Here is a 23,108-nt window from a genome sequence, read left to right on the forward strand (position 1 = left end):
CTAGAGATAACCAGAAGTCTAAGGTAAACACGCTCCACAGTATTTCATACAGACGGTGTCCAGGGGACGATCTGCAACCGAGCAGGGACCTGAACCTGAACCAGTGGGGCCACCTTTCTGTACTGAACATGTACTGTGAGTTCGGTTCTCCATTAGGGTTGGTGGAGGACATAGAGTTAATTCCAAGAAAGACTTGGCTTGGGCCCTCAGGAAACCTCTGGTCTTCAACAGCATCAACTATCATGTGGTTTGATAGATATATGTTCAATTATGTGACTCAGATGATTGCTGTTGAAGAAGCTGAGACCCTGCTGGCAATGTCCTGAGCTGGATCTGGATGGATCAAGATTGGCAAGGATCCTGTAGAAGGAATGCCAAGGAGGGCAAAAGGGAGTCCGGAAGTGTGTGTGTGGTGTGGGTTGGGAGGGGCTCGGGTTCATAGAGTCTGGAGAGAGGCTTGGGGAAGGGCTCCCGAGGGCTGTGTTTGTGGGTCCTTCCTGGCTCCCTCCAAGAGACCCTGCTCTGAGGGTGGTAGAGCGCACGGTCACACTAGCCCTGCCCGTTCATGTCTGCTGTGCTGTGGGTGCCGGCCTTGGATGCCCAACTGGGGAATTCTCTCACAGGTGCTGCCGGCTTGCCTGAAATGGGACCACGCTGCTCTGGGAGGCCCTTCCGGCACAGACCAGCTCCTTCCTCCTCCCCTGTGACAGGTGTCAGGTCGCCACCAGCCTCCCTCCAGGTGCCCTGTCTAGTCCACCATTTGTGTGCACACTGAATTCCCTCTTTGCGTCTTCTTGGTAGGCCTAAGCTGGCCCAGGTGTCCATGGAGACTACAGCTGCTTCCGAACCTGTGGGATGGAGAAACCTTGGAGCCAGAGGCTTTACAGAGAGAGAGAGAGAGAGAGAGAGAGAGAGAGAGAGAGAGAGAGAGAGAGAGAGAGAGAGAGAGAGAGAACACGTGAACGCGAGCTGAGGAAGGGAAGCGGAGTACAAGCAGCTAGCGTTTGCTGCTCCCTCCAGTGGGCAGAGCGTGGGGAGGCAGCCTGAAGACTGACTCTGGCTCCCAAGACAGAAGCCTTACTGTCCCCATCCCCCCACCCCCCCTTTAGGAATATGCCCTGCATGTTTTCAACTGCTTTAGCGCTGGCTCCTCTCCCTCTGCAGAACTGCCGGTCGGTCCCTAAGTGCTCCCTGGCTGAAGGAGGAGCCCGCTTAAGAGGACACAGGTCTGTGTTTCTTTTCTGGCTGGACTGTGTCGTAGCTGTGTGAAGCCGAGTTAAGTGGCTTTGAACCTTAGTTTCCTGATTTGGGTAGCACATGGGTCTGTCTCTGGAAGCGAGAGGGCACCACCCATGGAGCTTGGCACCAAGGAAGTACCCGGGTGATGCCAGGTTTCCTCTTTTCTGCCCATGGCTCTTCTTTCTGGGTACACATGTGAGCTGGCTCCCCGTCAGTCAGATTCACTTGCCAATGCTTCTCGACTCTTCTCTGGGCCTTGGAGGATGACTGACTGTATGAACAGCTCCAGTGCTTCCCTCTTTCTTGGGGTTCTGGGGGACACCAGCAGGAGCTCAATCGGAGAGGAATATCGCTCAGGGCACTGGTTCCTTGGCTCTCTCCCGATAGGTTGAAGGTCACAGCTCATGGTGATCCCCTCCTCAGGGATGAATTTCCTCTCCAGGTTCTGGAAATTGCTCCTCCTCATTTCTGCTATGAGTGCCAGGATCCTCTACTGGTCCCCAGCTTTCTCTAACCCTTCCTGCATCTATCCATGCGTTCACTTCCTTAAGCTCTCTTTGTTGTTGTTAGCTGAGGTCAAGTTGGTCACAACTCATGGCCTAATTGATCGAGTGCTGCCCCCGCCTGGGCCATCCTTAGGATCCCTGGTGGATTGGACCATGATTGGGCTGATTTTTAGAAATAGATCACCAGCCCTTCTTCATCTGTCTTAGTTCTTAAGCTCTCCTGCCACTTCTTCAACCTCATGGCCACACACAAGCCTCCACATGAGGTCCATTGGCCAGGACTCAGTCCTGGGGCTTCTGAGTGGAAGGTGACAGTTTTACCACTCAGCCACCAATGCCTCATGATTTCTTTACCTTCTCCAATTTGAGTATTTCCTGTCAGGGACTCTGGCCCATAAAATTTGCCATCACCTCTTGTGGCCCTCTGCTTTGAGTAGAGCGAAGCGCAGATGTATGAGAGGTGAAAACCCAAACCCACTTCCAGTGAGTTGTGTTGGATGCCTAGGGACCGGATAGAGGGGTTCAGAGGCTGCAAATCAGTTCAGAAACAGACTGTATCATTTGAAGTGACTGGTGTGTTTGAACCACTAACCTTGTGGTCAGCAGTCTAAAGCTTACTTGACATTGTCAAGGGCTCCTTCAAACAAGCTTCCTCACCTGGGTCCACCCTGCCTCCCAGTTCTCTCTCACCTGGCGTGCTTCTCCTGTGTCACTCGCTATTATAAGGCAGGGATGGTACAGTGCTGGCACGGCTGCCTTCTCTGTGGGAAACCTGAGTTTGATTCCAGGCCAAAGCATTCCATGTGTAGCCACCAATCGTCTATCATTGGAGGCTTGACTATTAATGAATGTGACGCTGCCATGATGCTGAACAGGTTTCAGCAGAGCCTCCGGGCTAAGACGGACTAGGAAGAAAGGCCTGCAATCTACTCCTGCAAGTCAGCCAGTGAAAATCTTCTTTTGGATCCAGTGATTGAATCGGCAAGCGATCTGGGATGGGTCCGGAGCAGGCAGTGTTTCATTGCACGGTACATGCATTCAGTACAAGTCAGGGCCAAGTCCAAGGCAAATAACAACATCAGTTAAGTTATTGGGAATACTTTCAGGTCTAGGTAAAAGATGACATCCTTCTAGCAGCCCTTCCAAGCAGAGAGACTCCTTCCTCTTCCATTTTGTGGTAACCTTATGTTCCCAGTTCTGATGCAGCTCTACCCTGGTTTGCATGATTATCTTCTCACCTTTCAAAGGTCTCAGTAAGCTCATGGACAAAAGGCCCAGGGAGAAGGAAGAGCTTCCAACAGGGTCTGGAAACTTCAAGACTTACAGCATTGTGCTACTGGAATTGTCTTAGAGTGTGTATTTAAAAAAATACTTCATTTTACTGGGGGCTCTTACAACTCTTCTAACAATCCATACATCAATCGTATCAAACACATTCGTACATCTGTTGCCGTCCTTGTTAAGCTTCGGACAAAACTGGGCTATTTCTTTCAGAGGAATAAAAATACAGACCAGCTCCTGAAGAAGCTTTGTAAAGGTTACTATGGTTGGAAACGTGTGTTGACCAGTTTCCTAAGAATGTTTGGGTGCATTCTGATGCCTGAAGACATTGACCTGCTCTTATTCTTATAAGCACGAGTGGTTAAGAGTTGATGTTTTGGTCTGCAGGGCCGGCCCCAATCCCAACTATGTGGACAACCCCCACCCGTGGAAGAATGCACTTCAGAGGACAGCACTGGGGCTACAGCTTGGGGAGTGGGGTGCGTCAGATTAGAGCACACGGGAGAAATGCAAAGGGGTGGAGAGGGAGGAGAGGACATTGGGCCCACCAAGCTCTGAGGACGATGTTCCTGCTCAGAGCAGACAACACATGGGGAGGACCGTAGGGCTGGTCCCACCATGGGACATGGCATCCCTCACTGAACCATGGTGCTGTGGGGGACAGTACTGGAGACACAGTGAGGTAATAGTGCACGGTCTGGCCCCATCACACTGGGGCGAGGCACTGAGGACACACAGCAGAGCAGCAGGGGGAGCAGACTGATGAGACACCCCCCCAGGGAATACCAAAATTAGATTTTGGAGACAGTGTGGCACCCCATCAGACTCGACTGGAAACCACTCACAAAGGCCAACAAACAGACCTTGAACTATTTATAGGCTTTTCCATTTTTGTCAGTGGCTTTATTTTTGTTACTGTTATTTTTTTTTGGTTGTTGTTTGGTTGGTTTTGACTTCATTATTTTATTTGGCTTTATCTGTTTGTTTGTTTTTGGCACTTATTAAGGTATCTGCATGTCTCTCTAGATAAGATAGGCGGGATAAAAAGAATAGGACCAATGGTTGCAGGGGGATATGGGAGAAGGGAAGGTGGGAGAAAGGAAGGGTATGTGTGGACACCAACCCAGGGACAAGGGAACAACAAGTGAACTAAAATCAATGGAAGGAAGGTTGTGGGATGCCTAGTGGGGCTTAATCAAGGGCAATATATCAGCAAGAAATTACTAAACCTGAATGAAGGCCGAATATGATGGTGGGACAAGAAGAAAGTAAAATGAAATAGAGGAAAGAACCAAGAGGCAAAGGACATTTATGGAGGCCCTAAATATAGGTATATTACATATATACATATATATAATGAGAGGAGAATAGAACTTTGTACTCATATCTATAAGTTAAGGATTAAGATGGACATTGGGCCTTGACTCAGGTACTCCCTAAACACAAGAACACTTTTTTCTAACAATTTGGCATTCTGTGATGCTCACCTTCCCCACATGATCACTGAAGACAATGGGTGCATAAGCAAATGTGGTGAAGAAAGCTGATTGTGCCCAGCTATCAAAAGATATACTTGTCTTGGGCCTTAAAGGCTTGAAAATAAACAAGCAGCCTTCTACCTCAGAAGCAACAAAGCCCACATGGATCACACCAGCCTGTGTGATCATGAGGTATGGATGGGATCAGGTATCAGGCATCTAAGACCCAGAACAAAATCATACCCAATGTGAATGGGGGAAGGGGCACATGGAGTGGAGACCCAATGTCCATCTGTAGACAATTGGACATCCCCTTAAGGAGATGAGCCAGTCAGGGTGCAGCATAGCACAATGAAACACACAACATTCCTCTAGTTCTTTGGTGCTTCCTTCCCCCCACTATCATGACCTCAATTCTACTTTACAAATCAGATTAGATTAGTGCATGTACACTGCTACAGATAAGAGTTGGCAACACAGGGAATTCAGGATAGAGAAACCCCTCAGGGTCAACAATGAGAGTAGAGATACCAGGAGGATAGGGGGAAGGTAGGGGGAGAAAGGGGGAATCGATCACAAGGATCAACCTAGAACCCCCTCTCGGGTATGAATAATAGAAAAGTGGGTGAGGGGTGATGGAAGATGATATAAGATATGGAAATAATAATCTATAACTTATCAATGGTTTGAAAGGGAGGGTGGGTGAAGAAACAGGGAGCTGATATCATGGACGCAAGTGGGAAGAGAATGCTTTGAAAATGATGATGGCAGCATATGTGCAAATGTGCTTGACATGCTAGATGAATGCGTGGATTGTGATAAGAGATGTAAGAGCCTCCAATAAAAGTATTTGGAGAAAAAAAGTTAACATTACCTTAATGCAAACAAAAAGAAAAACGAAAAAGAAAGAGTTGATGTTTGCTCTAAGCAGGCTCGCCTTGTTTTCCAACAGATGGCTGGGTCAGTTCCTTATTTTCAGAAAACAGCAGGAGAGAGGACCAGCCTTTTACTCTTTTGTTCCTGTGCTCTGAGGGCAAGAGCTAAATGGTGCCCAAACCTGCAGGCTCGTGGGATGGCAAGGTGCCAGAAGGAGCTCACCTGCTTCCGCCTGGACCTGGAGTGGGGGCAAGAGGAGGTCTCTGAGCTGCACTGGAAGGAGCGAGACCAGGATGGGGAGAGGGGGAGGCAAGGAGAGAAAAGAGCAGCAAGTAGAAAAACCCTGGAGGAAAAAGGACAAAGAGACGGGACAGACTTTGCTCAGGAGAGACTTTGCTATGGCGCTCTTTGTAAGGAATGGCTTCACGTAGCTGTGAACTTGAGTTCTACTCTGATACTCAAGCCCACTGTGGCCCCACCCGCTGCAGTGGCAATTGTTGGTTGCTAGTCCACCTCCCCAGGCTCTCCCTCTTTCTTCACAGAGCCCCTAATTGTTCTACCTGTCTTTCACTCCATGCAGACTGACCTCATGTGCAGGCTCCTCTGGGAAGGCCCTTTCCTCCCTTCCTGCAGTGGCAGACCAATATAGAAGCCTGGGCTTATAGGGAGGCCATTGTGGTTGGCTAAGAGAGGGTGTGGGGGAGGGACCCTGGTCTCTCCAGCTTTGCTGGGCCACTGGATCAATCAATCCTGAGGATGTCTCCCACACCTCCAATGGATTTCAAGTTATATAAGCCAACATAGCTCCATATTCTTAACGCATGCTGGAATTCTGTGTGTCCACTGGTGAGTGTGCTTTCATGTTAACTTCCAGGTAAACCATTTTAATCGATATACTTTCCCTTATTAGTTTGGCCCCTTGTGATTGCTCTCTCCTCTATCTGTAACATATTGGGCCTATTGCCTTGTCTTTTTTTTTAATTAGCTCATAACTCCCTAAGAAGAGGGGGGGCATTCATTCAAATACTGCTTTCTCATTTAATAAACATGAATATGAGTATTTACCATGGGTCACCAATCGTTTAAAAAGAAGACAGAACCCGCTTTTTAAAGTTTTCCCCTCCTTGCCTCTCTCTCTTGTGTCGAGCAGCGAAGATGTATGTGGATACTGGCTAAGGTCAAATCTTTTAACCTTGCAAAGTATAAGACCTGATAACACGGATAGATGTGCCATAGTTATTTCAAAATGACAGACAACACATATCTATTAACTTAGCACTTTCTCTGCCTCTGCTCTGTGGCCAGCGTCTCACCTCGTGTGTTCCTCGTTAGGATGGGGGGATGGCAGTCCTCGCTGTTGTCGCCCTGGCTGTGCGTGATCTCTGCTCCCTTGCCCTTCTGAATATTGAGTCTGTAGAGTGGGTTGAGTTATTCTTGTAACACCCCTTTGTGGGTAAGGCCTGTGGACCCTGTACTTTCCTTCACTACGTGACTACAACAAGTACATGTCTGCCAAGTGAGCCCGCAGGTCATCGGTAGCCTGGCCCTGGTTCTCGGTATCTGGTTTCACAAACCAACGGGGCGATTCCATAAGTAATTGTGGGCATCAGTCTCTTGGATCGAAACCTCTTTCTGTTCTCTACAACACTCTGGTCATCTTGTTGAATCAATGATAGGGATTCGAAGGAAGGATAAAACAAAACATACCACAGTATCCAAACAGCCAAAATGAACAGTAACAAAATCCACACAAGCAATAAGCCTGAAGAGAGATGTCACTAAAGAGGATATATAAAAAGTCACAAGCACCTAAGGAATGCTTAATGATTTTGTCACCAGGGAAATGTAAATCCAAACCACAATGATCCCACTTCCCACTCATGTCCCAAAACAAAACTCACCGCCATCAAGCGGATTCTGACTCGTGGTGCCTGAAGGACGGAGCAGAACTGCTCCTTAGGGCTTCCAGGCATGGAGGTGGGCAGTGTCATCCTCTCCCAAGGAGCAGCTGCTAGTGGGTTTGGACTACAGACCTTGAAGTGAGCAGCCTAATGCTTAGCTCACTACCGCACCAGGACTTCTATTTCCCACCACTAGGGTGGTGTTAGTGGTTATGTGCTGGGATGCTAACTGCAAGGTCAGCATTTCAAACCCATCAGCTGCTCCATGGAATGGGATATGGCTTTTTTACTTCTGTCAAGATTTACAGCCTTGGAAAGCAGAAGAGGCAGGGCCACCCTGTCCTGCAGGGTTACTGTGAGTCAGAATCAACTCCGTGGCAGTGCCAATGGCAGGGGAGTGAAGATGGCGAAAATAAAACCCCAAATAACCTGAAAACGACTAGTGAGGACAAGGCTGTGGAGTAATTGGGACCCTTGTGCACTGTTGGGAAGGAAGGAAACCGGCACAGCTGCTGTGCAGAACAGCTTGGCAGTTCCTCGAACAGACAAACAGAGCTCCCATATGGCCCAGCAATCCCACTGCTTTAGATGCTAGACCAATAGGACTGAACACAGGCTCACATGAAGTTTCCTACACGAATGTTCACAGTATCCTATTCACAGTAGACGCAAAACAAAAACAAACCAAATGTATACCAACTGCTGACTGGAGAAACAAAATTAGTAGAATCATACAATCATATAAAGCCATGACTTGTACTATTGAAACAAACAGGCGATCCTTGAAAATACTGTCCTTAGAGAAAGAAGCCAGGCAGAAAAGGCCAATGCTGTCTGGTTCCATTTATAGAAAATACCCCAAATAAGTAAATCTGCAGATAGAGTAAGCAGCTTGGTGATTTCCAGGTGGGGTGGGATGGGGGAATGGGGGTGATAACATATTTCACAACTTGGCATTGAGGATGGCTACTCAGTAGTGTGAGTGAACTATGAGCCCCTTAATCACACACCCTAACCTGGTTAGTTTTCTGTAATGCAAATTTCACCTCAACCGAATATGTGCCCTTTTTCAGAATTGAGGGCTACATTCTCTGAGCCAACCCCTGGGTGTGTCTAGGGGTTCATTTTCTTGGTAATGAGGGTGACGGATTTGCATGACTCCATTCCTGTTCCATTAGTCACACCCCTTGTGTCGTGTGACAGAGACATGTGCAGATATGGGCGAAGGCCTGTAGCCATAATACAGAGACCTCAGGCTGCCTGTGTGGAGGTGCGACTCTCAGTTTGTCTCTCTCGACCTTGTTTTGGTTAACACTTTAAATTAGCCAGTTAGATTTGGAAATATGATTATTAAAGTCTTCAGGAGAACATTACGGATCGTTGACCTGGGCATTTGGAAATGTCCAGAGTGTTTGTGTGCATGGATAAATTCCAACCAAAACGCATGCATGGAGGAGAAACACAGTCGGAATAGACTGGCCAGGTCCCTGTTACTCTGCCTGCCTCCTTTTAATGGTTTGGGCAGGGATGGTGGTAGTTACATAAACTGTTGTCAACCTGCGACTTCAGAGTGAAGGGGTGGAGTTTAGCCTGTCAATCAGGTTGCATCGTAATGACCTCATTTTGAGGCACTAAGGAGATAAATAGCTCGCTGGAGGGGGTGGGGGACACACACACTCACTCCTTGTGTGGTATTCCTGATGACAAGACACATGGAACTATGCTAGAGTCTGGGAGGTCGAGGAGCCACGTGGAGACCCATGACAGTCCTGAGATGCTTACACTGCCACTGGATCCACAAGACTTTCCACCCACTGGTCTGTGATCTTCCTGCATTCGGCATCATTTCACGAGTCTAAAGAGGAATTTATAGATTGGTGGCAGACATACGGGCTATTATCGGACTTATGGACCTGATCTGGACTGGGATGTTTGCTCCATATTCAATTGCTCTTTTATATAAAACCCTTTCTTATACACATATGAGTGTCTAAGAATTTGTTTCTCTGGTCAACCCAGACAAACACAGATGGGAGCTCACCTTACGGCGTCCACCTGGTCCTTCTCCTCCAGAGAGCCCAGTTTCTTCCTCACTTCGTGCAGGAGCTTGGTCCCTTGGAACCCACTGCCACGGCCGTCACACTTCACCACCACCGCTCCATGACTGCTCACCATCACCGTCTCCCAGTTCACTTCAAACTTTTCTGCCACACTCTGGCTCCCTGGGGCTCCATCCCTGGAAAAGATGACCCCAAGCCTCAGCTCTGTCTGGTAGAGTAGTGACTTGTCTACCACCCCTGTGCCGGGGGCTCCCTTCAAAGGGTTTTCACGCACGACCCGTGGCTACCCAACTCCAGAGCCCTCAGGATCTGTTGCCAAAGAGGGTGAGCGGAGCACGCACAGCAAGGGACAGAAGGGTGAGGAGGCAAATACATGCTTCAATGGCCTGGTGCACCAGCTCCTTCCCAAACAGAAAGGACTTTCCCAAAGCATGTATTGGGAGACAGGAAATGTTTTTGCCTTTAAGCCTCTCAACCTCTCCTTCTGGTGTTGTTGTTCCCACTAAGTGCTCTTTCTGTCTCCCTAGCACGTTGATGTCGCATGCTGCTTCCCCTCAGTCCGCCTCCCATCAGGGACAAGGAGGCATTTGTTTCTTTTATGAGTGAAAGTGTTTGTCTGTCTGTTTGGATAAATTAAAAGAATACCAGCGTGCACATCTCCTCAGAAAGGGAGGCAACTTTCTGTTCATTTGGAGGCAGTGTGTAATCCAGGCCCTCCGTGGGTTGGGTTTCAATGGGCTACGTGACTCTGTGGGCACACTCTGATTGCTTAAAACCATCCACAAAGGCGTCCTTACACTGAGCGCATGGGTCAGCGCTACCACAAACAGGGCATTTTCTGAAGAGCCACCACGCCACTGGGTATGGGGAGGTGACTTAATGGGTTTTCCTTTTCGTGGAGGAAGCGTGGGCAGGAAAGAAGGTGAATTCTAGTCCCAGCGACAGATGGCGATCATCCCTTCTGCTCGCTAGGCCAACTGAAGCCATGTTAGTCAAAGGGAAGCCAATCCCTGGCACCACTGCCATCTTGGTTCTCTGCCAACAGCTTAGGAGATGCAGGATGAGGTGTAGGGTGGGGGGCAGACGGAAGACTGCGTGACCCAAGAGTAATGCATCTGGGGTTCACTGGGAGGCTGTTCTAGGAGGATATTTCTAGGTGGGGAGCGTGGGCATTTTGCCGCCTTTTGGGCATTTTTTTTTAAAAAAAAGGCACCGCGTGGTGTAATTCCGTTAACGCCCTGGGCTCAGCAAACCTCAACGCTGTCAAATTTGAAGTCATAGCAAGAAATACAGAAGCAAAAAGCTTGGAGTTTGCAGTCTTACGAACGAAGTGATATGTCAATTGCTTTGTACCAGTGAATCATTAATTTCAAGCCCTTTCTAAATTCCTGAAATGACAGGCTGCCCTGGGATGAGTTCTACCGCTTTTACTTTTGAAAGTAAGTCGGATGGTTTTGCAAACTGAGGACCACCTTCGGATTTCTTCAAGGCTGCTGGAAAAATCTTTGATCAGGGGCAGGAAAGCTGGCTTTGACATCAGTAGCACCCTTGATCCTCCTCACCCACAGCCACGGGGTCGATTCTGACTCGGGGCAAACTACAGGGCAGAGCAGAACGGTTGCGCAGGGTTTCCAAGGTTGTTGATTCTTCTGGATGAGAGGAGCCCTCGTGACTGGTGGGTCGAATTTTTCTGTTAGTACTTCAGTGCTTAAGCAATGGTAACACCAGAGTTCCTTGTATCTTTTAGAGTGCAGTGAAAATCCACCCTTCAATAAGGAAGTTGAGGAGGCAAAGCAGAAAGCGTGTGTGTTTAGGGGGAAGCACTCAATTACTGGGGCTAATTTCAAATGAGCTCAGTGCAAGATCAGATATTGGAATATCTTGATCATGGAACTGTTTTCTACCCAGTAGCAAAGCCCCCTGGATGGAAGCAGAGCAGGACAATTGAGGGGTATCATTTATTCAGATGGAGACCCGTACCGTGTGCCCTAAAATAGCCCCAGTGTAGACCTTTGCTCTATTCAGACTCTTGGAAAATAATGAACAGACCGTGATGTACACAAGAATATTTGCTAAATTGCCTGGGTGGACCCTGACTTTACAAAAGTCGTGAGAGTGTAAGTTAGCTCTTCCTTAAGCCCCAGGGGAATCATCAGTGCACAGCCAGGACCTGGGGTCTTCACTGAGATGCACAGTTCCCCAACGAGGCCTCCACCTTCAGAGGCGCTGCTGTCACACTCGGAGGATTGCTCTCCACAAAGCAAAAAGAGGGCTTGTCCAATCGCATTAGGAATATGGGGAATGATTCTGGACACACGACTGGTGTTCAAGGTAATGTCATTGACGTGGTTGCAAATAATGTGCAGGCACCAGTGCCCTTTCATAACTCAAGGGTGTGAAATGTACCGGCCCAGCCGGCTGAGACCACATGGGGCCATCCAGAGATGAGCCTCCATCTCTTCTGAGTCTAGCAGTTTGTCAGCAGTCAGAGTCCCCTGTCCAACCCTCAAGTTGGCAAGTCCTGCCCCCTCAACATTGCTGGGAGCCTTGAGGGAGCCTTTCACACAGGGTACTTGTCTGACTTCTTTCCCCGCCCTTTCTGAGCCATCATCAGCAATGGCTGCATGATTGGTGGTAAGATATTGCAGGCCCACCCGCCTTCATGCTATGCAAATTCTGCTTCCATTTCACCTCCGGAGGTTACCAATGTTGACGCAGAGAATCCAGTATTTGCTGGTGAGTCAGTGTGGTTTTAGTGTCTACTCTGTAGCAATAGAATTTCTCTTCCTTAGGGCGACTATTTTCTTTGGAGATGACTATTCATGTTGTGTGGTGTTACTGATTCCCAAAGCAAGCACCCAACAGAGACAGACATGCTGGTACTCACACCACCAGGAGCAGGGGATAGTGCATCGTGTCTGTAAAGGTAGCCGGCTTCAGGATCTGCATTGGCAAGTCTTGGGAAAAAGAGAGACAGCAACCAAACATATCAACAAGTTATGCAGGAGCTAGCCATCACGCGTGGCAGCAGTGCTGGTGGTGTTTGGAATGGGTTCGACTTGGATGCGTTCAACTGGGTTGGTTGGTTGGAAACACTCCTTGGAGGACACATGGGGACTAGGGGTTTGGGAGGAGGTGTTGGCAGTTGATCCATCGAACAGAAGGCTGGCTATGAGTTCTGTTTCAGGGACTGATTCATGGTGTGACCTTGGGCAAGTCACCCAACCTCTTTGAGGTTTAGTATCTTCAGCTGATTCTTAAATTCAGTCTTGTATACAGGACTGCTTTGGAAACTAAGAAAGATGGTATCGGCCTAACTGCTTGTTAACAAGGAGAACTGTGGGCTGGAAGAAATAGAAACCCCGAGGGCGGCACACATCCCTCTGCCAGGTGTCTTGGTGTGCATGCATTTTCATGCTTCACACTCCCTGGTCTGTCCCCTCTAGGCTGCTGTGTCCGCATCACAGCTGGGGATCAATACTTGGGAACAGTGGGAAGGGGAGGGAAAGGGAAGGTGACACAAAATTAAAAAAATTTTCTCACCCATTTCTTCTTCCTCAAACACAACAAACCTTCCTACTCAAGTTAGAATTTTGTATTGATGTGAATGACAACCCAGATTACCAAAGGCATAGCAATTAAATGGGAATTTGTGGTCTTTCCCATACAATTCCTATCCAGTGATCCACCCCAGACTGGGTTGTGCACCTGCACGTCAGCTCTGACACAGGCCTGATTACTTATTCTGGCTGCATGTTAATGACTTTCAAATTGGATCAATGGGCCAGGGAAGGCAGAAAGGCAGTCGTTGGACTTTATCATTTAAATATCCATAAAACATGGTCTGGGCTGCTCTCTGCCACTGATAAGCCCAAGGGCAGACCTTGAATAGGGGCCAAGGCTGTCTGAATACATTTCAGGAGAGCTCTTCTTGAAGACCTATTGCTTTTGTAATAAAATCCCAAGCCTCTGGTAGCATCAAACAAAACAAAAGCAAGTCGGCAGGGCCAACCTATTCCCATTCATTCTACGCAGGCCCCTGTGCAGACAGCTGTGTTTTCTTTCTTGCTTCTGTTCTCACACTTGATTTCCAAACTGAAGATTTGTGTCCCCCAAGCCCCCCAGCCATTGTGTCCAGTCCAACTCTTAATGACCTTGCATAGGGTTTTCTAAGCTGTGAATCTTTGTTAGTAGTAGCCTCTTTTCCCCCCCATGGAGTGACTGGTGGGTTTGAACCACCAAACTTGTGGTTAGCAGTCCAGCGTGTGTACCCAACTGCACCCACAGAGCTTCTCTGGGGAAAGTTTTTGTAGGACGTGGGCAAGTTGGCTTATTTGTGTCTCAAAAGCTCCTTTCCTGCATTTTTTCGGAGGTGGGGCATGCCTTTCACATGAGTGCTGTAAGATTTGGGAAATGTTATGGAGTGATGTGTGGAGTGGGTCGAAAGATACAGAGCTGTGTTTAAGAGTATCAAAAGGCATCGTGTTTAGGAATAGAGCCATCCTGAAAAGAAGCAACAGATGTGAGAAATACTATGAAAGAGGCTTGGGGACGTTTTCTGGGAGAGGGCCTCAGGGTCTGACAGAGCGAGCTGTGAGGGCTGGCTCAAGAGCACGTCTCCCCTTGGAAGGTTAATTCTCTGCAGTTGTCGTCTTAAGGTTCTCCATAGGTTGTGCATGAGGGCCCCATATTTTCTTTTGCATTGGAGGTTGAAAGACATGGAAAGTATACAGGGATTATTTGCTTACCCATCTTGTGAAGCCAGGGATGTGGGAGGGGGGCGTTGTTCCTGCCATGGGCCATTTGGATATTTATAACATCATGTGGGGACCATATTAGTCAAGCATTTGGTTAACTCACCCAGAATGTGATGGCTGGAACGGCTTCTCTTTGGTCAGGTGTGTGATATTAGCTGGTATTGTGATTTCGTGGACCTTGCCCACTTGTTTTCTATTCTTTTTTCTACCATGAGCTCTGATGACCGATATTTGGAATACCCCACTATCTCTGTGTCTACTTCTCTTTTGAAAGCATGTTAGTGTGCTTTAAGTTTACAGGGCTCATTCGTTTTACATTCAACAATTTAGACAAATTTTGTTTCGTGACATCGGTTGTGACATTTAGAGGAAAGATAAGCAAGTAGCTATATATCATCAATGAACTCACACAAATCAAAGGACAGGGGGATCTCTTACTCTGTTGCCACCAAAGAAGAACATTTCAGTTCGGTGCCACCTTTCAGTCGTCAGCCTCTCAAGGGAAGAATGCATAGGCTCATCTTTTTGTGTTTGTCAGCAGAGTGAGCGGCATGGCCGTGAACAGTAAATTCATAAGATAGTTCCCCCTCGATCCTAGGATAACTCCCTTGCTGGCTGGAAAGCACATTTCTAGTTGATACCCAGGGAATCCTGCCTTTGCCACGGGGCTGAGGAAAGCTTCAACTGCTGATGCTCAGGCCACCTCAAAACAGAAGTTTGTTGATTTGGGTTTATTCTTAGAGGGAAAACCCCATAAAAACATAGCGCTTACTATAATCCTCAATTTCGAGCTTTCGGTACTCTACTTTGGGCATCTGCCGGTCGTTTATGGCCTTCTGTACATGCTCATTTGTTTCCAGGTCCAACAGTTCTGAAAAAGAGAAAGACAAGTTCAGGTTCAGTAAGCATTTGCTGAAAACCGAGAGGACAGCCATGGGGTTTCATGTTCCAGAATCAGTCCTCGAGGTAACCAGGCGTGTTCCCATAGAACAGATAAAGGGAGACATTGCTCAAGATGCACGGCTGACTGTTGCAAGGACTGATCTCAAATCAAGAACTGGGGCCAATGGAACATTGTTCCCACTACATTAAGCTACCCAGGGTTCCAATCCCCGACGCCTAGCAGAGCTTGGTTCTCCATGACGTTTCTCATTTTTATGTGAAGGATATGGTAGATGCTTCATCTTAAGACTGCTGGTTTCAGCTCATACATTGTACAACCATGATGGAAAACAGAATGGAGCTTCCTTCAGTAAATACAAATACTTCATGATCCTACTGGGTCTAAACGCTAAAGAAACAAGGAATAAAACATGAACAGATATCTGTGCACCCATGTTTACTGCTGCAATTTCTATGATGGCAAAAGGATGGAAACATTGAAAATCAACCCACCTGCAGAGGAATGTGTAAACAAGCTGTGGTACACACACACCGTGGATATTGGGCACCCCAGAAGACTACGATGAGTCAAGCCCCTCATGGCATGGCATGAAGGACATGATGCTCAGCAGAGTCAGTCAAGCTCATAATGATAAATATTTTACGACACCATTACCATGAAGGAAGAAAGAACCATAAAAACGTTTTTTATATTAATGAAAAAGACTTTGAAGACGATGATGAGGCCAGGGCCGGGTGCTGGGGGAGAGGGAAGCGAGAAGGCATTAAGAAGGGAGGATGGAAGGAGAAAAAACCAGATGGCTGGCTTCAGGAAAGACATCATCTAGCTGTCAAGGTCGCATGACCTTCCAAAGAGAGTGTCTATGAGAACCAGGATGGAAAAGGAAGTAAATGAGAAGTCAGAATGTTTATTTCAGTTTCCCAGGACAGTTGATTCCAATTTCTTTAATAGAACACAAGACCTTTACCGACCTTACTTTGGGGGATTATACGAGTTGATGTGAATGCCCTATGAGTGACACTTCACCAGTTGGTGGACCTGGACTTTGACCTTTTCTATCAGAGGGGCTATGCATCCCTGTCGGTCGGGCTGCTAATCCCAAGGTCTACAGTTCGAAACCACCAGCTGCTTTGGGAGACAGATGGGGCTTTCTACTCCCATGAAGAGTAGAGGCAGCTCTACCCTGTCCGATAGGATTGCTATGAGTCAGCAATGACTCAATGGCAGTGAGTTTGTTTCTCTTGGAGCAGAGGGGCTTGGGTGAATCCTACGCATGGCTTATGTGCACTTGGTCTTTATTTCTTAGGTTGTAACAATGCACTAGGGCTCATCGCGTGGTTTCTCCAGTCTAAAGGAAGCCACTTCCTTGTCCCACTTTGTTACCCTCCTGCCGAAATGTCCACTCCCCATTTCTTTCCTTATCTAATCTGTAATGAAGATCCTCCTATGTCCTCATCTCCTTTCTCACTTCAAGCCACCGCGTAGGGACAATTTGCGTTCAAGTGAAAGCACACCTTACTTTTGAAAAACTCTAGCTTGACAAATGTTTTTGCAACAGCTATAATCTGTGACTATTTAAAACATAAAATACATAATAGTACAATGAATGTTGAGCTATCCACACAAATTACACCCCTCCCCCCAATAGTAGGCAGGCTGTAAAGGCACAGAGAAGTTAGACCATAGCTCATAACCGGGAGACCTTGGCAATGAATCTATTCATCTGTGAAGCCGCCTTAGAGTACCGACATTTGTCAAGAATCCAAATGACCATTTAAAAGCAGGGTGCCACACTCCTTTTTTCTGTAAAGGGTCAGAGTTTGTGACACTTCACAGTGAGCAAATGAACACATGCTATGTTACAAATGGCAAGTTTCTGGGCACACACTGGAATGTTGAGCTATCATAAAAAAAGAGAAGGGAGAAATGGTAAGACTATTTTTCAAATCCGCTGAGTTTTAAAGATCTGATGTGGAACACCACTGTGAAAGGAACCTTACACCGCTTAGCAGGTAGAAATGGTGCCCTCTGTAATTAATGGCAGAGTACAACTAGATCTGTACAGGATACACATGAGACAAGGAAAGGTGTTGCTACTAGGATTCTAGTTGTTACATGTAAGGGTTTATTACAAACAGAATCTGTTCAACATTAGTGGACCACTGCAGAAAAGTTCTATCACACACTTGCCTTGATCTCTGAGTGGCTTCCAAAAAGTGGTACTGAAAGAGGCTGCTACTCAAAGATCACTTAGCTCAAAGATGTGATCTTTCCATCGGTCTCTTAAGTAAGATGGAATCTAATGAAGATGATGTAGTGGATGGAATCACTACCATATATGAATATACCATATATGAATAATAATACCATAATAATATAATAATATATGGTATATATTATTATATACCATAAATATAATAAATATACCATAAATATAATAATATATGGTATATATTCATATATGAATAATATACCATATATTCATATACCATATATGAATATAGAGTAAGGGCCAATCAAAACAGGGGCTTCAGAGGGGATCCTTCTGGGCCAGTTAAGTTTCAGGCAGAAAGGTCAGTTTCAGGTTATGGTGACTGGGCTTTGGCATCTTTCAGGAATAATCTTGCTAGAGTATTTTAAAAGACACAGATATGATAATGGAGCCTTATTAGGAATACATTTTAAGAAACTAGGGAACTTCATTGGTGAGAAAAAGGCTAGGGATACTGCACCAGGAATTTTTTCCCCCCATCATGGAATGCACTGGCTTATACTTTGAGGGCTGTCCTATGAGAAATTTGTTGGGAATTCCTATACCTCTATTTTAGGGCCCTGATCTTGACCCTCAAGACTTCTTTTTGAGTTTCCCAAACTCAAATAACATCGAAAAAGAGCATGATTTAACTCCCTTGGGGAACCTCAAAACTGTGATTTTGATATGGTGCAAATTCAAGAATGTAGGATTTTCTGGGGAAGGATGGAGACACTGTCTTCAGAAGTGTATAGACCTAAAAGTAGGATATAGGAAGAAATAACAGCTTCACACTTTGATATGGTTGTTTAGTAAACATTTCTATGCTTTTCTTGGATACTTTTAACTCAGCCTTCTTGAATGGTCAAAACTCAAGGTAGCCCACATAGGCTTGACCTCAAGTTTGAGATGCAGGGACTTGGTTTGAGAGATGGCACACTCTACATTGTAGTGATGTGTTCAATTTGAGGACAGAGTACTCCTTCTCAGTCCTTATAAATAGATACACTCTTGCTCTCCATTGCCCTGTTCCACACCTGTGCTAACAGGTCTGAGGAATCACTCATTGGTTCAGAGCACACATGGCTCCTGACCTTTACTGCTCCAAGCATACAATCACTTGATAGGAGTTGGTTTGTGGGAAGCCAACAATTCATTATCCTTTTTCTAGTGACATTTATAGGGTGGGAAGATTAGACTAGATCTCTTCGGATCAAGAAAACAGGACAATATTTTCAAGCCTTTGCTGTCTCAATACTTCACACTTACTTGTTGTTCCCCACTTGTCTGGCACCCACTGATTGCTTTGCATCCTTCAAGTCAAACACCACCTTTCCAGAGTGCAGTGAACATCTTATCCACAGTACCCCTCCCGTCTCTCCAGAAGCACTGAACCCAGATGTGAACCCACATGTGAACGGCCATGAGTGCAGCATTTCTTTTTAAAGCATCAGTATGCGGTTCCATCACAGGGTCAAAAATCTGCTAGTTTCTAGTTACTCACAGAAACCAAGTTCATGCCTGGAAAAGTAAACATCCCCAGACAGTAAGTAGGAGCCCCAGTGGTAGAGTGATTACTCACTGGGCCATGATCCACAAGGTTGGCAGTTTCTGAGGGAGAAAGGCAGGCCTATCTACTTTTGTAAACTACCATCTCGGAAACTCCCAGGGCAATTCTACCCTGTCCTATTGGGTTGCTAGAAGTTGACATTGACCCGATGGCAGTGAGCTTGGCTTTTGGAGCTAGTAAGTAGCCCAATCTGGGTTTTAGACTAAGTCTTTCCCCCTTTGCCCACATCACCTTTTGTTTCTAAAGTGTTTATTGGGCTTTGAGTGACGATCTACAGACCAAATCTGTTCCCTTCGCAACAATTAAAAAAATGCAGCGCATTCAGCTCACTGCATTTCATTTGTTCATCTTGCTTATCCCCTCCTATCCTCTGAGTTTGCCCTAAGAATCTTGACTGGTTGCTTGTTCTAAAGAGCACACACATGTCCCTAGTGTTGTTATTGCTAAAGTTACACAAAAGTCTACTGTCTGGCTGGAAACCGAGCCATGGGGTTGTGTTCAGTTGTAGGCGTCAAGGGTGACTAAGAGCCTTTGTAGTCCTACCAGTCTTCACGTGACAAGTCATCTTTGTAAAATGACTTTGAATGTTCCACATTTTATTTCCACTGTATTAAGCGTGGTAGCTGGGCACCATCTAGTTCCTCTGGTAGCAGGGTCATGGAGACGGAAGTTCATGTGCTCCATTAGGCCTTTGGATCAATTGTTACCATGCACCTTGATTTTCTTTATCCTTCCTTCCCCTGGATAGTGAGGAGAATTGGTGCACCTTAGATGAGCACAAGGCTTGTTTTCTACTGTCTCAACAAAGTCTCTGATCAAGAAGAAATGAGAAAGGACTGGAAGCCTCTCTGCTATTTCAGAAAGCCTGAAGGCTCTTAGAGGTTCCTAAGGTTCAGCTTCTTGAGCAGCAATAGTTGAAGAATGAAGCCTGGTCTCAACCACCCCTCCCTGCATAACACAAGCCCAAGTGAGAACAGAGAACCTTTTCACTCAACTGGAACATTTGTGGTGCTGGAAGGATTAGGCTATACCCAGTCAATGTTCAATTAATGCTGGAATGATGAGGGACATCACTGATGGAACTCAGATCCAAGCTGATCGAGGAGAGCAGTGCATATGTCTCCGAGGGCCATCTAGAAGCAGTCATCCTGATGGGGGTTGCACAAAAGCCCTAGAAGGACCTGTGGGCTTTACCTTACATCTAGCACCACGATACATCCAGGCAAGAGATTTAGAGCGTGTCCCACGGTAGAAATGGCAACTCGTGTCGATCAGCACGGTAGAAATGGCAACTCGTGTCAATCAGTGGAATGAACAGAGGCGAAGCAACCTGTTTCTCCCAACCACCACAATGCGGGCTCTCTGAGAAAAGCAACTGTGTGGTTCCTGAGAGGGTGCCACTGGGTGAAATTTCCTGGGCGCAGGACTCAGAGGAATCACGAATTCATTCAAAATGAGAAGAATAAGCAATCTCATGGAGAAGAATCTATGAAGACGAGCAGGGAAAGTCCTCTCATAGTTTAATGTAATGTGCGTTACCTCTATACACCTGAATTTCATGTTTCTCGTCTTACTCGGCAAATGTTGATCCTGAAGGAGAAATTTCATACTCAGGTGGCAATATTACTGTGCTTCTCCCTGAGTTAAGCTTGCTTGGAAAGGATGAGAACACAGGCTTGCCACTTAAATACCCTATTAGCAATCCTGGATCTCTGAGCGCTGGCTTGATGCAGGGATGCACAATGTTCTAATCACTCACCGATGTAGGTTGCACTTGAATAGCTGGTCTCTCTATTGAAATCCTACCCTTCACAGAAAAGGCACCAAAGCAACAGACTATTAAATTTAGTTAAATATTAGATTCCTCCTTTAATGATTGCCCACACAGCTGGTTTTATCAGCAGAGAGCTGCCTGTGACACAGGGGAGTTGAGTTAAGTCATTTTATTTGTTCCCATAATTGCATTCAAAGAGGGCACGAGCGCGGCGGAGGAAATAAGAAAAGATTGGCACATTCCCGGAAGGACTCTTCTTTTGACTCCAGGGCCACAGGGACTTCCAGTGTGGAGCATACAAATGGCCAGTCCTTAATTAAATGTGAGCCCCTCTTATATTGGGTGGAATTAGCTATTATCAGATCTAGGCACAGGGGCCCACTGAGACGCCTGCTGCTCACTCGGGCTGTTCCCTTCCTGGTGCTCGGGTGCACAGGCGAGCTTGGCCAAGCTGTTCTGAAACGTGTTACACACTGGCTCCTGTTGGTTCAAGGGGTTGTTGGCCTCATCTCTTGCCTGGATTTTGGAAAATTAGTGACCATGTCCGATGGAAAGAAACTGAACAACTGCATTGAAGGAGAGAAAGCAGATTGCCCCTCCTTTCGCATTTCTAGAGGACACACTAGTGGGTGCTGTGCCTGTGAGTCCCCACACAGAGTGTTGTGCTCTGAACCCTATGGGGGTTTCTGCTGCGCTGAAGTGGACCCTTGTCCATCTTCTGTGCCTTGGGCGTCCACACCTTCCCACACTTGTTTCTGATGGCTTCCTCGCGAATCCTTTCTCTGTGGCTATGGGATGGATCCTGCTCTCCTTCCTTTGCTCTGCCTCCTCCTCTACTTCCTAGCCACAGCACAACAGCAAACAAAACCAAAACCAACCCCAAGAAACTCAGTGTCATCCAATTGATGCTGACCCACAGAGACCCCATTGGACAGAATATAACTGCCCCCTGTGGGCTTCGGACAAGGTGACCTTGACTCTGACAACAAAAAGCTGAGTTCAGAGAAAGATAAGTTAGGTAAGTAGGTCTAGAAAGAACATGGAAGGTGACCCTGGCTGTGACTCATGAGTACTAAGATGACCTGAAGGAGCCATGGGGGCACGGGCATGGGATAGCTAACTGCAAGGTCAGCAGTTTGCCAATCATTAGCTGTTCTGCAGGAGAGACCAGTCTCCCAGCTTGGCTAGGAATGGCTTTTGTTACTGTATCTCTAGTTGTCTCCAGCCAGATTGTAAGCCATCGGAGGACAGGACCCAGGCAAGAGACTTGTCTTTTGATTTGTAAGTCTAGCGTTTGTCAAAGGGTTGTTGTTTGATGCTGTCTGGTTGGCTGTGACTCACGGCAACCATATATACAGTGAGATCAGACTGCTGTGATCGACAGGGCATTTGTTCACTGGCTGCTTTTGTAGAAGGAAACAGCCCAGACCTTTCTTGGAGTAACTTATCTTTAACCCCGCACGGCAATTACGATCATGATAGATGCTTAATGAAAAAGGAATGGTTTATTAAATGAACTGAAGTCTGTCTCTTTATCGCCTTCTTCATTCCTGCCTGCCCCACCTCCCATAGGCACTCCATTCCCATTCGGGAAGCCCAAAGCAAATGCTGTGCTTAGGACGGGTTCTAGCCTGTGGTGGCCAGCGGGAGTCACTGAGAGTCAGCTTATCGCAGGAAAGTCAGCTTATCGCTGGAGAGAGCAAGCAGGCAAACCTAGATATCTCCGAGGGTGGTTTAAAGTCTTTGGGGCTTTGCTTGGTTTCTGATGTCTGCTAGATGCAGCTTGCCTATGAAGTGTGCTTTATTTTCACCTACCCTGTCGCTGTCTACAATTCTGATCATCTCCCGGGCCGTATGCACATTTCACCCTCCCAGGAAGCTTCTTATGTGGGCAGTGTCTGCCCCTGGTGATACCAGGGACTTCTGGAAGGACACAGGACCCACTGAAGGCTCGAAGAGGACCGGTGTCCAGGTTCTCCTGGAACAGATGGGTCTGAAATTGACTTTAAGGAGCTTCTTTCTCACTTCTCTTCTTACATAGTCTTATACGTTACAAGAGAAAAGAGAAAAGCCGCCTTCTAACCACCCGAAGTCTTTCCATGGTGTCACCGAGTGGTGGAGAATGTCAAAGATTAATACACTTGGCTGCTAACTGAGAAGTTGGTGTACTTTTCTTTTGATGACAAAGGGTTTGTGATTAAACAAATTAAGCAGGATATCATCTTACATTTGGAAGATAAAATCTCAGATCTGGAGCATGGGAAATTCTTCCCTCTAACCCCGCACCCCGCTCGCCCCAACCCAGGAAGTCAATGTCTTTTGAGATGGGAGTCTAGTTTGCGTTTACTAGTACATTTAACAAGTGCTGTGAGGTATGTATCATGATATTTCAATAGTGTCGGGTTTAAAAAAGTTATGTAAGTGTTGAGAGTAATGAAGAAAACTGTAAATGACACCTTAAACGTGTGTAAGAAGACACATGACATTTCACACTGCTGTTAGGACATTCCC

The 23,108-nt window shown here is 46.7% G+C and overlaps 1 protein-coding gene across 1 annotated transcript in view; it reads right to left on the reverse strand.

Annotated features, from left to right (window-relative positions):
* DPP6 (dipeptidyl peptidase like 6) overlaps positions 1-23,108 on the reverse strand; it is an 890,123-nt gene that overhangs the window by 14,444 nt on the left and 852,571 nt on the right. The window contains exons 18-20 of the mRNA XM_075550777.1: positions 14,871-14,969; positions 12,229-12,298; positions 9,323-9,517 (exon numbers count right to left, since the gene is read on the reverse strand). Coding sequence (XP_075406892.1) covers positions 9,323-9,517; positions 12,229-12,298; positions 14,871-14,969 — 364 coding nt within the window. The remainder of the gene's footprint in view (positions 1-9,322; positions 9,518-12,228; positions 12,299-14,870; positions 14,970-23,108) is intronic.

Source organism: Tenrec ecaudatus, chromosome 5, assembly GCF_050624435.1.
Source record: "Tenrec ecaudatus isolate mTenEca1 chromosome 5, mTenEca1.hap1, whole genome shotgun sequence".
NCBI classification, from domain to species: Eukaryota; Metazoa; Chordata; class Mammalia; order Afrosoricida; family Tenrecidae; genus Tenrec; species Tenrec ecaudatus.